The sequence below is a fragment of the Rissa tridactyla genome, chromosome 5 (assembly GCF_028500815.1).
Source record: "Rissa tridactyla isolate bRisTri1 chromosome 5, bRisTri1.patW.cur.20221130, whole genome shotgun sequence".
Lineage (NCBI taxonomy): Eukaryota > Metazoa > Chordata > Aves > Charadriiformes > Laridae > Rissa > Rissa tridactyla.
The window spans coordinates 28,147,425-28,161,390 of NC_071470.1; the positions used below are offsets into that span (position 1 = coordinate 28,147,425).

The following is a 13,966-nucleotide window of genomic DNA, read 5'->3' on the forward strand; positions in this document are numbered from 1 at the left end:
GTAAAAGATTCTACTCACTTAGGGGCTGTCCATCCAGCTTTTAATGCTTTTGATTACAATAATTGCTTTTTTATTTATGTTACAAAATATTTAATGCCACCAGTTTAACAGTATTTTTCCCTCCTACCCTAAAAAGATGTTATCACCAAATATTCAATGACAAAGTTTTTCCCATGGGGGAAAAAAAAAAAAAGTTAGGAACTGAAAGAGCTCTGAGAAGCTATTCATAAGCTTCAGTAATTCAAGGGCAAAAGAGAAAGAGAATTGCAATAAGTGCTGAAAAAGGCCCATAGGTAAATAAATTACATTGACCAAAAAGACTTTGTTTAGCCCATAAATGGCATACACTAGTTTGTTCTCCTCATTCTACCTGATTATTACACTACAGTAGGTATTACCCCTGAGAGTCCAGTCAGTGATGCCCTAAAAGGGACTGGATCATACAAGGTACTAAACAAAAAGGATTTAAAACAAAGGATATCTCTGCAGGCCTTCAGTCAGAGGCTCCTTGAGCTACTGCAAGTATTTTTCCCACGCTGCTTCAGGTACTCCTACACCCAAGCAGCTCAAAAATTCTCACAGAGGTTTCCTTCTGTATCTTTGCATCCTTGTTGTTTACCTTAAGCTTCATCTAAAAGTAATAGGCAATGTTCATCCCAGCAGAACATTGAATCCTACAAAACTAACCATGCAAAAAGCTACCTTCTGACTCACGCAAAAGATGGATTTGCGTGGATGTGACAAAAGAGACCAAAATGCAATTAAAGAGATAGAGCAACAATTCCAAAGTGTGCTAAAGGGACAGTTGGCAAATCCCTGCAAAATAAAATTTAAAAAAGCTATTACAAAAATATCCATACTGGGATTTCCCTTCCCATGAAGTCAAAGGAAATGTTTAATGGTCTCTCGTAAGTGTCAAATAGATGATTGTCTCTGAAATCTTATTTTAATAGTAGATGTAATTATGCCCCCCGCCCCAATTCTAGCTTGAGAAGTGATCAGCAAAGTCCTTATTGCTTTGCTTCGCTAAGTGTCCTACTTGAGAGTGTCAAATGTGACTAAGCTTTTGTAAGAAGCTGAGAACTACAAAAAATAAAGCCATAAAGCAGTAATTCTACTATTATAAGAACTGTAATTCACAGCGAAAAAAACCCAAATTTAGTGTTGGTTGAGAGCCACTTCAAAGAACCTTAAAAACAAAACCCAAACCAAAATATGACACATTTCAAAGTAAACCCTGTATTTTCTAAATACTGCCTCTGGGGATAATAGACTAACATTTTTAGCTGTAAATATCTCCAGATAATGTTAAGCACTCTACATTCTTCCGTATCTTTTATCTGGAAAGCTTTTCTTATTAACACAGAGAAATTCTGCTCCCACAGGCATTATGTTTCTATACCTGAGAATATTCAGTAAGTGCATTTTAAAATGCCAGCCAGAGAAAATGACATGGATGAAACAGGGCACATATATGCCTAATAACCATCAGCAATCTAGCAATTTAGAATTTTGTGAATATTTTCTTAATTGGTCTAAGTAGTGGAACCATTAAGATAGTGGCAGCTGCTACCTTTGGGATAAATTCAGTCCATCCCACCAGTAATCTTTAAACCACATGAAAATCTTTGTTCTTCTGCATTATTAGCAACGTTGCAGCGGCATAATACAATGACGGTCGCATGTAGCAAGGCAGTAATACGTAATAATTCACAATACTTAACACTTTTCTCCACTTTTGGGGCTCAAGGCGGGAAGTAGATTAGGGTGGTTTTTTTAATGCTTAACGTTTTTTAGAATCACAGCCTCATTGAGGCTGGAAGGGATCACCTGCCCAACTCCTATGCTCAAAGCAGGGGGGCACCTAGAGCAGATTTCTCTATGTCTCTAGATGTCCAGTGGGGTTCTGAATATCTGCAGGGATGAACACTCCACAACCTCTGTGGGAAATGTGTTCCAATGTTTGACTGCCCTCAGAGGAAGATAGGTGTTTTTTATGTTTAAATGGTATTTATTGTATTTGAACTCGTGCCTGTTGCATCTTGTCCTTTCACTGGATCCCACTGAGAAGAGTCTGGGTTCCAACTTCTTTACTCCCTCCATCAGGTACTTACACAAACTGATAAGATACCCCTGAGCCTTCTCTTACCCAGGCTGAACAGTCCCAGCTCCCTCAGCCTCTCCTTGTGTATCTGGTTCTCCAAGCCGTTAATCATCTTCATGGCCTTTCACTGGACTCTGTTCCATACGTCAATGTTTTTCTTGTACTAGGGGAGCCCAGAGATAGACCCAGGACTCCAGATATGGCTTCATCAATGCTGAATAGAGAGGAAGGATCACCTCCATTATCTGCTGGGGACTTTCTTCCTAATGCAGCCCGGGAGGCTGTTGGCCTTCTTTGCTGCAAGAGCACGTTGCCGGCTCATGTTCAACTCGGTGTCCGCCATCTTTTTGTGCAAAACTGCTTGCCAGCAAGTCTGTCCTGGTGTATGGAGCTATTCTTCCCCACATGCAGGACTTTTCCTTCCCTTTGTTGAATTTAATGAGATTCCTCTTTATTCGGAGGGACCATTCCTTATGAATGGTCCCTCCGAAAGGCAGCACAACTATCTCATGTATCAACCACTCCTCTCAGTTTTGTATCATCTGCAAACTTGTTGCAGGTGCACTCTGTTCAATCATCCAGGTCACTAAGGAAGAGGTTAAATAGTACTGGATCCAGTATCAACCCCTGCAGTACATCACTGGTGACACACCTCCAGACGAACTTTCTGCCACTTTCTGCCCTTTGAGCTATTTCAGACAATTTTTCAGTCCACTTCACTGTCTGTACTTCATCGGTTTGTCTATGAGAATCTTATGAGGGAGAGTGTCAAAAGTTACTAAAGTCAAGATAAACAACATCCAACTTATCTGCCAAGCTAGTTATCTCATCATAGAAGGCTACCAAGATGGTTAAGTGTGATTTCCCTTTTGTAAACCCATGCTGATCACTCCCACTCACCCCATCTTTCAGACATTTGGAAACAAGTCTGGTTATTTGCTCCTTCCCTTTCCTAGGGACTGAGGGGATAATGACCAGCCTTCAGTTCCCCAGATCCTCCTTCTTGCCTTTCTTGAAGGCAAGAGTGACATTTGCTTTCTTACAGTCCTAAGGAATCTCCTGCAATTGCCATGACTCTTCAAAGACCAGTGAGAGTGGCCTCGCAATGACATCAGTCAGTTCTCTCGGTAGTCAGTACTCTACATGTTCAAGCTGTACTTGATGCAGAATGAAGGACATGAGATGAAGATGAGAAAGTTTCCAGCCCTATGGCTATTACTTGCCCATTTGGATGTTACATGTTCTTTGGTCATTGATCACAATAACTCAAGTAGATGGTGACTTGTAAATATCCTACATTTCTAGACATGCTCCTCTCTGCAAGGAGCTGGGATGAAGCACAAGAAATTTTGCCTCTAGTTAACTCAGCTCTTTTTTGATGCCACTGCTGTTCAGTGAATACATCTGGGGACTGAGTTAGAGCTCACCAATTCATTATGAAGTGACTTCTCTGCTCCCCAGGTTGGAAAAAACAGAACGGAAAATGTTAACATAACTTCTGCTGACCTCACCTCTGCACTACATGGTTAAACACAGTAGTGGCACAAGGGTAGATGAAAACAGAATATATACTCTCTCACACCTCAAATACCTGTAGTACAGAGACTGCTGTGAGGTTAAAAAAGCATTTATTTCAGAGTGAGTAAACAATCACACATGCTGACCTAATAGGAACAACAGTTAGTTATGTACATTTTAGTGGAAGAATACTCTCAAACTGAGATTTTTTTTAAAAAAATTATGATTTCATATATTCAACAAAACACTTGAAGAAAAACTTCCTTTTTCAGATTTGGGTCAGATTTTTAATACACTCATAGGAAAAAAGTACCTAAGTACTTATAACAACCTATTCTCTTATCCATTTTAAATCCATCATGTTGCTATCCAAATTGCAGGTTCAATTGGGATATCATTCTCAATAACAGTCTAACAGTCTTACTACTGAAATCGTCAATATATTATGCACTCTAGAATAAAGTATAATGATATCTTTGTTCTGATCACACACATCTAAATTGTCACCTTACTGCTAATACCCTCAAATCCTAAAAAACATTGTGCTTTGCATTTCACTGACCTGGAAAGATATCTCCAGCTATCCCAATTTTTTTCAGCTATTTCAATGATTTCAGAGTTAAAAGAAATTTCAGTTAAAAAATTACCCTTGCTTCTCTCTCTGCATCCAGGGTTCCACCAACTTGTTCTTGAAGCAGTGCATATGCTCTTTGCAAAGCTTGATACTCTCTTGTTAGCTGGCAGAACCTTAGTTCAGCTTCTTCTCTAGGCGTGCTCTTAATGAAGAAGGGAAAAAAGTGGTTTTATATAAATATATATGATAATGGGTTTGTTTATATAGATAGACAGACTTACAAACACAACAAGCAACACAACTCATACTGAGTCTCAAGGTTTAATAAAGGTTTAAAAAACTAAAACAAGTAGAAATGGAAGGAAGGATGACCTGAGGATGATGCAGAAATGTAGAGATCAGTAACTGTTTTGATCACACAATTTCAGGCCACTGTAAATTACTACGTAAGGCAGTAATGTATAGAAATGGGAAGAAGCTGACGGGAAAGATGACAGGGAGCAGTTCTATGCACCACTGTCTTCAGCAACTCCACTGCCACAGGGACTTCAGAAGGGGTTTGTTCTATTTGTCATGCAGTCCATCACTCCCTTACTCTTCGTCTCCACTGTGCCAGGGTAAAGCATTTTACCATCACAAGCACACAAACACAGAAATTATATTTCAAAATCCATAAGATGTTTCTTTAATATTTTCATTTTTTTAACATGAAGTATTTTTGGTGTCTTAATTTTCTTTGAACTTTGAGCAACTGCTATCAACACTTCCAAGGTCTTTCCTATAATGCTGGGGGCAAGAAATGTCCTTCCCTTTAATTAATTTTTGCTCCAGGAACTCAAGCTCCAAGGAAAAGAGATTACGGTATTATTAGGTATTAGACACAGAAAAATAGGAAGCTTCTTGTGACTGAAGAGTATTAGGCACAAGTTAGTGAACAGGAAAGAAAGATGATAAAGAGCATAAAATTCATGCTTTGTCCTCAAACCTGCAATCTTTTAAAGTAGGCCAGCTGCACTGTATATCACAGAGCTGAGACAAAACTTGTCAGTAGGTATTTACGACCTATGATCATTTAAGCCCTAATGAATTGCAAAAGCCTCTCTCAGTATTGTAAGTAAAGGAAGAAAATCCTGGTTGTATCAAAACAGTCAAATAAATTACAAGGTTGAAAGGCAAACTATTGTCTTGTAACTATTGACTTTTGGCATAGCAATATGCCTATTCATTTTCTTTTGACTAATAAGAAATGGTTTGAGAAAAACAATTTTAGTTCTCAGCCCAATATCTGCCAAATCTGTCAGGCAGAATATTATCTTATTAATCCTATTGCAATGACTGTGGATGCATTACTGGACTTGAAACAAAACAAAGCAATTCCCTGCCAAATCTTTCAAAAATAATTGCATTTATACTCCATGTGAATTTTTATATAACTTAAGAAAAAATGATCTACTACTTACATCTTCCAAATCTTCCTCTGGTGTTGCTGGTGTCCTGTCTGTTTTATCTGTGTTATATGAAGTTACAGATGATGTTTCTGAATCAACAGATTCTTCATCAAATCCAAAAAATGTCTCCACAACATGCCTCTGAAAAGTTAGTTTTTCTTAGTTACTACCAAAACAGTCGGAAAACCCCAATGATCCAGTAAGCAGTAGCCAAGGTCTTCTCTGACCATTATTTTAGTATGTAGCAAGAAAAAAGGTTCCTTTGTAAACCGTTGTTCTCTGATTAAATTAGCTACCTTTTCAACATCATTTGCGCAAGAACCTCCAAGAACTGAACTGCACATAGCACTGGGTAATTGCCAATAGAATAATGCTTTAGCAAAAGTACAAAAGCTAATTATCAAAATCATACAGTTCTTAGAAGATTCATAGTAGAAAATGCAATATTTACTAAGAAGAAAATAACCCAATTCGATGTAACATATAAGATGTGGAACCAAAAAGGAAAAAAGATTCCTAAGAACAATATGGAATAAATGTTGTCATTCATACTAATTTTAAAAAAGAAAAAAAGATATTAATTTATAATATCTATTTTGCAAAATCCTACTTAAATGCATAAATTGGCACTTCCCATTCATTTTTTTAACACTATCATTCTCAATTTTTTCAAAAGTTTGCTCCAATATTATGACAGGTCAAAAAGATATGCTCAGGGAAAACAAGCATTTCAATGAAGCTTTAATAAATTTTACACAATGTAATCAATTAAATGCATGCTTACAGAAAACTAGAGAAAATTAATAGCTAATGGAAGTGGATTGTACAATATTCATTGTAAAAAATGTGATGTTTTATATAAAAGATCACAACTGCAATAATTCTTTCACCATTTTAAGACCCCCCTTTCCACCAGTTTCCTAACATATGCTCAGAAAGCAGCAAATTTCTACAGAAAATTCTGCCATTTAAAAAAAGAAAAAATGCTTAAACATTTAACTAGAAAAAGTTTTTCAGTACTTTTCCTTCTAAAAGAACCATTAAAAAGTTAACTGCTTTTAATCAAAGCAAGCCTAATGTTTTACACCATAAAAGTGTTCCAATAACCCAACACAAATTCAGAGGAGCGACAAAATTAAAAAAAAAAAGTGTTGCTGGTTATGAAGCGTCCTCAGCAGGGAGGCTAGTGGAGAGAGGTTACTCTCAGAAGGTGAAGGAAAATCTGTCTATTTGTCGCTATATTTTTTGGCACCGTTTGATGCTGAATCACAGATCCTGATGTCAAAGTTGGGTTTTTTTTTTTTTAAAAAACTAAACAAACAAAAAACCCTACTCTATAAAACACAGGTTGTATGAGAGAAGACAATAGTCCTGTTCATTAAAAAGGTCTAGAGGATGAAAAAAATTATCATTGTTATTAACTCATACCCTCAGACATCTTACATCTCAGCAAAGCCAAACTGGCTGAGTGAGCGAGCTATCAACTTCACTCAGGATACCAAAATGTTTTATTTTATCTATAATCCTCTATCTCACGATGAATTCCAAATATTCACCTTTCACTGCAGTCTCCTAGACTTACCTAACTTCATACATTCTTCCAGCATGTCTACAAAATACTGTCTTCACTTTCTCACAAAGCCCCTTAATGCTTAATATAGTCTTTTGCCTCAGCAAAGCTCTCACCAACAGCCAAAACACTCTATCTTGAACTAAGTGGTACCATAAAACCAAGCTCGTAGGTGTGATGACACCATTTACAGCCTGCAGCCCTGGTTATCATAGTCCAGCAGGTCACAGTCTCACCACTCAAAGATAAACAACTCCATAATTGTTTCACAGTACAGCTAAGCCCACTCAAAATACCTAAAACAGCTTCAAGGCCCTGTTCTGAACCACTTCATTGCTTCACTTCAGATGAGCCCTTCAAATAATAATTTAAAAATTTCCTTCAGACTGCATTTTAAAATTAACTGGTTCTACTAAAATCTCCTTCTGAAAGGATGTTATGCACTCTAAAAAAAGAAACCCTAAAAAACCACATCTTTTCCAAATAGACTGTGCTTCTCCATATGCGCACAGATAAATATGATCCAGCATAGAAGGTAAAGAACTTCTGAACAATCTTTAGAAACAGTCTTCCTTTTGCAAGTCCTTCCTAGGGGCAAACTAGACCACTATTTAGTGTATTCAGAAGAAAAGGATGCAGTTATATTACTAAAGCCCTGTAAAGACACATTACTCTTCTCTCAGTTGTTTAGGAAGCACTGTGATCCTTTCACCAGGTAGAGCTACAGCTAAGGTGCTTAAGACAAGCACTTCCCTGGCATAATTTCACTCTTTCCTCCAGCATTCACACAGTGCACTAGTTTATTCATCATTCTCTCCTACTTAACAAAATAAAGGACATGGGGAACAGGTTTAAGCTCTATTCTAGAAATATAAAGACTTGCCCATAAAACTAATGTGTTCTCTCACACTCCAATTACAAATATTTCAGACTCCCCTCTCATAAGCACAAAGGTTTACCACAAAAACTGAGGTGTAATTACTCCTTGGGAGATGGTCCATCCAGCATTTCTCCCACGCTGAATACTGGTTGCAGCCTACAATCATCTAATAGTAATATTGAAAAGACATATTGAGAGTTGAAAATAGGGCTAAAGAAATGGTGCCACCTTCAAGTTGCAAGGAAGACAAGCAAATTTACAACTGGGTTGCCTGGTCATCTCATGAGGAAGAACTCCCTTCTGACTCCAAACCGATAAGCAGATACAATTTCATAAAGATAAAGGTAAATTAAACGGAGGTAAAGATGATGATGGCAAGTAAACAAAAACCAAGAGACTTCCATGAAAACCACATCCTCATTTTGCAGCGCGGATACTTCTTACTCAAAGATGCTGAGAACAAACCCAAAACAAAGCTGCATGCAGACTTTTATGCCGATACTTTTATATCCCGCTTTTCTGCCTGCACCGGATTATCTGTGGAAGCAACAAGCCTGTGCTTTGGAGGGGCCCAACCAAGGACAAGCAACTCAGAGGAGTGAAGAACAGCTGACCCTGCTCATGCCTTCAGCTTCAAGGGTGCTAGGCCTTGGACAAACGCACTTGAACAAAGTTCAACCAAACCCTGCAATAAACTATGGGCTCGAGGGCTGACGAAGTAAATAAGAGTCAAGTCTTGACTTTGAAGTCAAGCCTTTGAAAAGGCTGGTAGAAGGGACTTCTAAAAGATGGAGATCAAAACTCCAGTTATTGTCATATATATATGGCACAGAGAACGCAGGAAATGAAGGTCAGCAGCAGCTTAGTTAAAACTGACAATACGACTTATCGTACTTACAGGGTTTTTTGCTATACCTCTGCTATACAGTTACTTTCGTAAATAACTCAGGTTAAGTATGTATCTTCCTTTAACCCTGCACGCACACACACATGCACGCTGTTTCAAGCAGTGAAAAAAACAATCATAAAACAACAGTGGGTTTGATTTTACATAAACGTATATAGGTTTGAGAAGATACTTAAAGCAATGCCGTTATTTTGATAAAAGATACAAGCTGCATTTAAACATTCCACTAGTAGCAAAAACAGGGGAAAATAATTTTTTAAATAAATAACTTGATTATTAGATGGGAGGGATTTATGCAAGAAAATTTGTATTTCCCATCACACTGAAAAACCCCAATGCTTCATGGAGAGTTAAAAGTAAAAAAAAAACAACTTTTAAATGCTATACAAACTGCCTATGGTATTTGGAGTTATGAGTGAACCACTTATTTATTTTTAATGACTCCTTCCCCTTTAAAGAAGCTGTACATTCATCATTTTGTGGAGCAGACACTTCCCACAGAAAATAGAGATAAGATATTTAACCATAGTATATTATTGCACATGTATGAATTTGCTTCATTATATAATTATAAAATAGCTGTTTTTATTGTTGATCATCTAGTATCTGAAGCAACTGGCTACAAGAAGTGATTCACAGCAAAACCACAAAAAATTTAACTGGTAAGGGAAGAGCTGTAGAGAGAGAAAAAAAAAGGAAAAAAAGACATCTGATTCATACACAGTTTGTTGATAAACACTGTAATAAATAATGAAGCATAAATAAATGCACCAACTCCAGGGGAGATCCCACATATCGCTCAAAAGCTGAATCACAATGGTTATTGAAAAGTATATGCAAATGTGTACAAGACTCACTGGATTTTTGTAACTATACACTATTTTCATTCAATTTTCATGCAAACTTTTCTAAAAATGGGAACATTCTCATTTAACAACTTAAAGATTCTTTTGTATTTATTTGTACATTTTTTACTTCTAAATCATAACTTAATAACAGAAAATAGTCATGGAAATGGTTGGAAAATTCTGATTTAAGTTCTAATTTCCACTGACTACTGCCATGCATTTAATAGCAAGTATTTTTCATGTGGATTTATATCACTGTTTTCACATAATTTTAAAGTAAATATATGCATTAGGTCCTTATAACTCAAGTATTAACGCTTCTACTGAAGTATGGTGCTCAGTAAACATCGGAGTTTAGAATGTTATAAATCAAGAATGACAAGTAGAACATATTATATACAAGTTTCAACATACCTTCATATTTTTAATGGTTTGGATGAGATATACTTACATATAAATAATCTGATTTCTGTTGCTAAAGTAGTTTCACTTTACAACTAAATATCTAATTTTCAAGTACTTGATCTAACATGATGAAAACGGTCCAAGATTAATTTCCTTGTAATGCAATCAGATGAGCTAATCAGTAACTTCTTACCTTCATGCTTATATGTCATTTCTTGGCAGCCAGAAAAATACAGGCACACCAAAGCACAGAGGCAGACAAAAAAAGAAAAATATAAAACAAGAAATACGAACTCCATCACACCAGCGTGCAGGCTTTCCACTATCACAAATACAGTTTATTTATTAATGTTTAAATAAAGAAACAAATCCGTAAAGTCCTGCAGTTTCCAAACAAACCAGGCAATTAAGCCTTATTTTCAAATGCATGATTCCATCAATCATAGAATCAATGTAGCTCCATTCTGCAGGTCAAAAATAAACAAAATACCAAAAATACCGTTTCCGGAGTTTCTTGATTATTTCACTACCAGAACTGGGGAAAAAAGCAAACAAAAAACCACCAAAAAAAAAAAAAAAAAGAAGAGAAAAACACACCTGGAAAAAGCATGCTTTAAACCGCAAAAGAAGATTCACTTCTGGAACAGCTTTTTCCTAACAAGTCCAATGGCACGTTAATGTAGTAAATAAACAAACAAACAAAAAAATAAATAAACCTCTCTCAGCTTAGGCTGCTTCACTTCAGAGAAAACTATCCTACAGTACCTGAGTATACAGAGTCCTCTAAATACCTTGCAGCCACAGAAGTTATAAAGCCCCATCACACTGTGCTGCTCCTTTCCTCGGGGAACCCGAGCAGGTTGCCAGAGCTGTTCTATGGACTCCTATGCCCCTTGGTAATTAAAAGAGCACTCAGTTAAAGCTACACTAGCAACAGTAACCTAGTGCACCTACAGAGCTCCAGAAATAACATAGATACCCAATAGCAAAAAAAAAAACCAAAACAAAACCAAAAAACAAAAAAACCCCAAAAGCCACAAACAAACAAAAAATCCTTGGTATTTTCAAAAGCTTGTCAGCTGAACTGATGTTATTTAGACCCAATCAGGCTATAAAAGCTACTGGACTAGCCTGACAGATCATTCACACAATCTGTCTTAAAGATGGAGAAAGCCATGCCATGGATTCTGTTCCAGCTAACAGGAATCGCTGTCAGGAAAATACTCATATTAGAAAACAAACACACCAAACACACACTGTCCAGTCAGAGTACCTTGAAAATTAAGGAATCAGGAGTGTAAAAGTACCCATTTAAGAGCAGCTGTAAGAGTAGATAAGTCTAAGTCTTCACCCTATGCACCAAGTTCCTATTTATTAGGAAAAAAAAAAAAAGCAACCTTTCTAAAGCTTCTAGTCTGAGCTTATCTGACCACACCCATGAAACCTAATTCTCATCAGTTATTTTGCTTTTCACTTTGTCAAGGGAAGTGGGACACAGCTGGAAACAGATCCAACTCCAACAGCCAAGCTTGATAATTCACTGTGTTAATGCTAATTTTACATTTAACAAACCTTAGAAAAGCAAAGCCAAAGATTTACGTCAGTAATTTCTCCTTCTGAGCGGTTGGTTAGGACAGATACATCCATAATTTCTTCTACTATTATATATAGGTTATCATCTGTATGATATAAAAATCTTGCACAGACCATAGACAGAAATACACTTGCACTGTACATGTCTATATATAAAGCAACTCATCCTAGACTGCCTTTATAGTCCATGGGGAGAAATAGGCAATTTTAAGACAAAACTCATATGGCCTGTTTAGACATCAACTTTCAGAGGAGAACAATCACCACTTAATGCTACCACTTTGTCCGGAATGAGATGTCTATATCTCACCTCCATTAATGACATCTAAGAAAACATTTGCAATGCTTGATTAGATGAATTCTGCCACTTTCACCTGGAGATTGGCTGTCAAAACAGAGAGGATGAAGATGGTACAATCCCAGCAGCTCATCTGAGTAAGCAGCCCGTTCTACATAGTTTAAATTAAAAACTGCTGGAAAATTTTGGGATATAGAGCTTCTTTTGAGGATTTTGATCCTCACAGGACCACACAGGTGACCTGGAAGGAAAGCAGCCTGTATGCCAGGACTGGATTTTTAGAATCTAACATCAACAGTGTTCAAACTCAAGTCAGCACTGCATATACACGTGAATGGCCTATGGGTTTGTATGGTGGCAAGTAATAGGACACTAATAAGTACATTATTGATGACTTCTTTCCTTCCTTAATGAATTAGCTCATTTAGAAACTATATACATATAGTTATATAATAACTAATACAGTATAACTACTATAGTATATATAATCCCATTCACTCTTCTCTCACAACTTTCTCTCTCTTTCTCACTTGTTTTTGTTTTATAGTCCTGCTTTTCCTTTGAGGAGACAGCATTAAATAAAACTTAAAACTGCCAGTTTCATATGGGCACTGGAGAGCTAATGGGGACAGGAGATGGAATAACTCGTGGGAGTTACGTCTGCTACTGATTAATTTGTTCCTTCTGGTGTATCAGTCATATCATAAAGAAGAAGCAAACGCTTACTAATTCTGCTGCTCATATGCACACAATTCTTGCAGAATCTCTGCAGAAGTCCCCCAATTACAGTACTCTTACCACATGAAGAATAGCACTGCCACAATTTTCTTTTTTTAATTGTTTCATGCACGTTTTCTCCAACCCTCATGCTGTTTAGCTCTTGCTTTGGTCAGTAAGGAAAAGAAAAAGAAGATACCACAAAAGCAACAGCTTGCTCAAGAGAAAATAGGTAAAAGGAAAGGGTACAGAGTCTAGGTCAGCTGACGTTCTATTAACACAGAAGATTTTTAAGACATAAATGAATAATTATGGAAATTTTCAGCCTGCAGAAATCAGCATCACAAGTTACCAACTCCTAAAAATTTAATTTAAGCAGTTTTGTTTCATTAGGAACTTTACAATTTAGCAAAAGATCTTACACAATTAATTTAAAGTCGGGTAAGGGCTAATAACCAGAGAGGACTATAAAAATTACAGTATTAGTTATACATATATATATATTTGCTTTTATGTCCTGTTTTTAAACTCGCTCTCAACACACAAACTTCCAGGTACACTACACTAAGAAAGAATGGATCAGGATTACTGTAAATATATTTGGAGTCTATCAGTTTTCCATTACATGACAAAAAATATATGCAAGATTTATTATTACTTCTGAATTTTTCTTTCTTCTTATGTAAAAGTCACACCATTATTTGAAGCATAATTTGAAGAAATTACCACTGAAACAGAGAATCCTAAAGGATACAGAATACAGGTATTAGAGAATGTAGAGCAATAAAAAAAGCACCACCTGGAGGTCACCAGGAATATACTATGCAGAACACACTAACGGCAAGCACCCATTTATGACAGAATGTATCTTAAGGTACCATACAGATGATAATCATCTCTATGCTCTTCACTTCCATTTTTCTCCCTCTTACCCCATTCTCCTCTCCTCACATGCTCCAGACAGCTAATATTCAATTTCACAAAAAAACATTATTCAGCAAAATGAATTACTTTAAGCACGTCTTACAATAAACACTAAAGTTACACTCTGAAGAAAAACTTTACTGTTTCTACAACCTCAATTTTTTCTCTTGTGCTTTGCAT

At 36.7% G+C, this 13,966-nt stretch overlaps 1 protein-coding gene across 8 annotated transcripts in view; it reads right to left on the reverse strand.

The window, feature by feature from the left end:
• JAKMIP1 (janus kinase and microtubule interacting protein 1) overlaps positions 1-13,966 on the reverse strand; it is a 97,418-nt gene that overhangs the window by 38,524 nt on the left and 44,928 nt on the right. For all 8 annotated transcript variants that reach the window (XM_054203890.1, XM_054203888.1, XM_054203884.1 and 5 more), the window contains 2 exons: positions 5,657-5,785; positions 4,270-4,398 (listed from right to left, as the gene is read on the reverse strand). In XM_054203890.1, the coding sequence (XP_054059865.1) occupies positions 4,270-4,398; positions 5,657-5,785 (258 nt within the window). The remainder of the gene's footprint in view (positions 1-4,269; positions 4,399-5,656; positions 5,786-13,966) is intronic.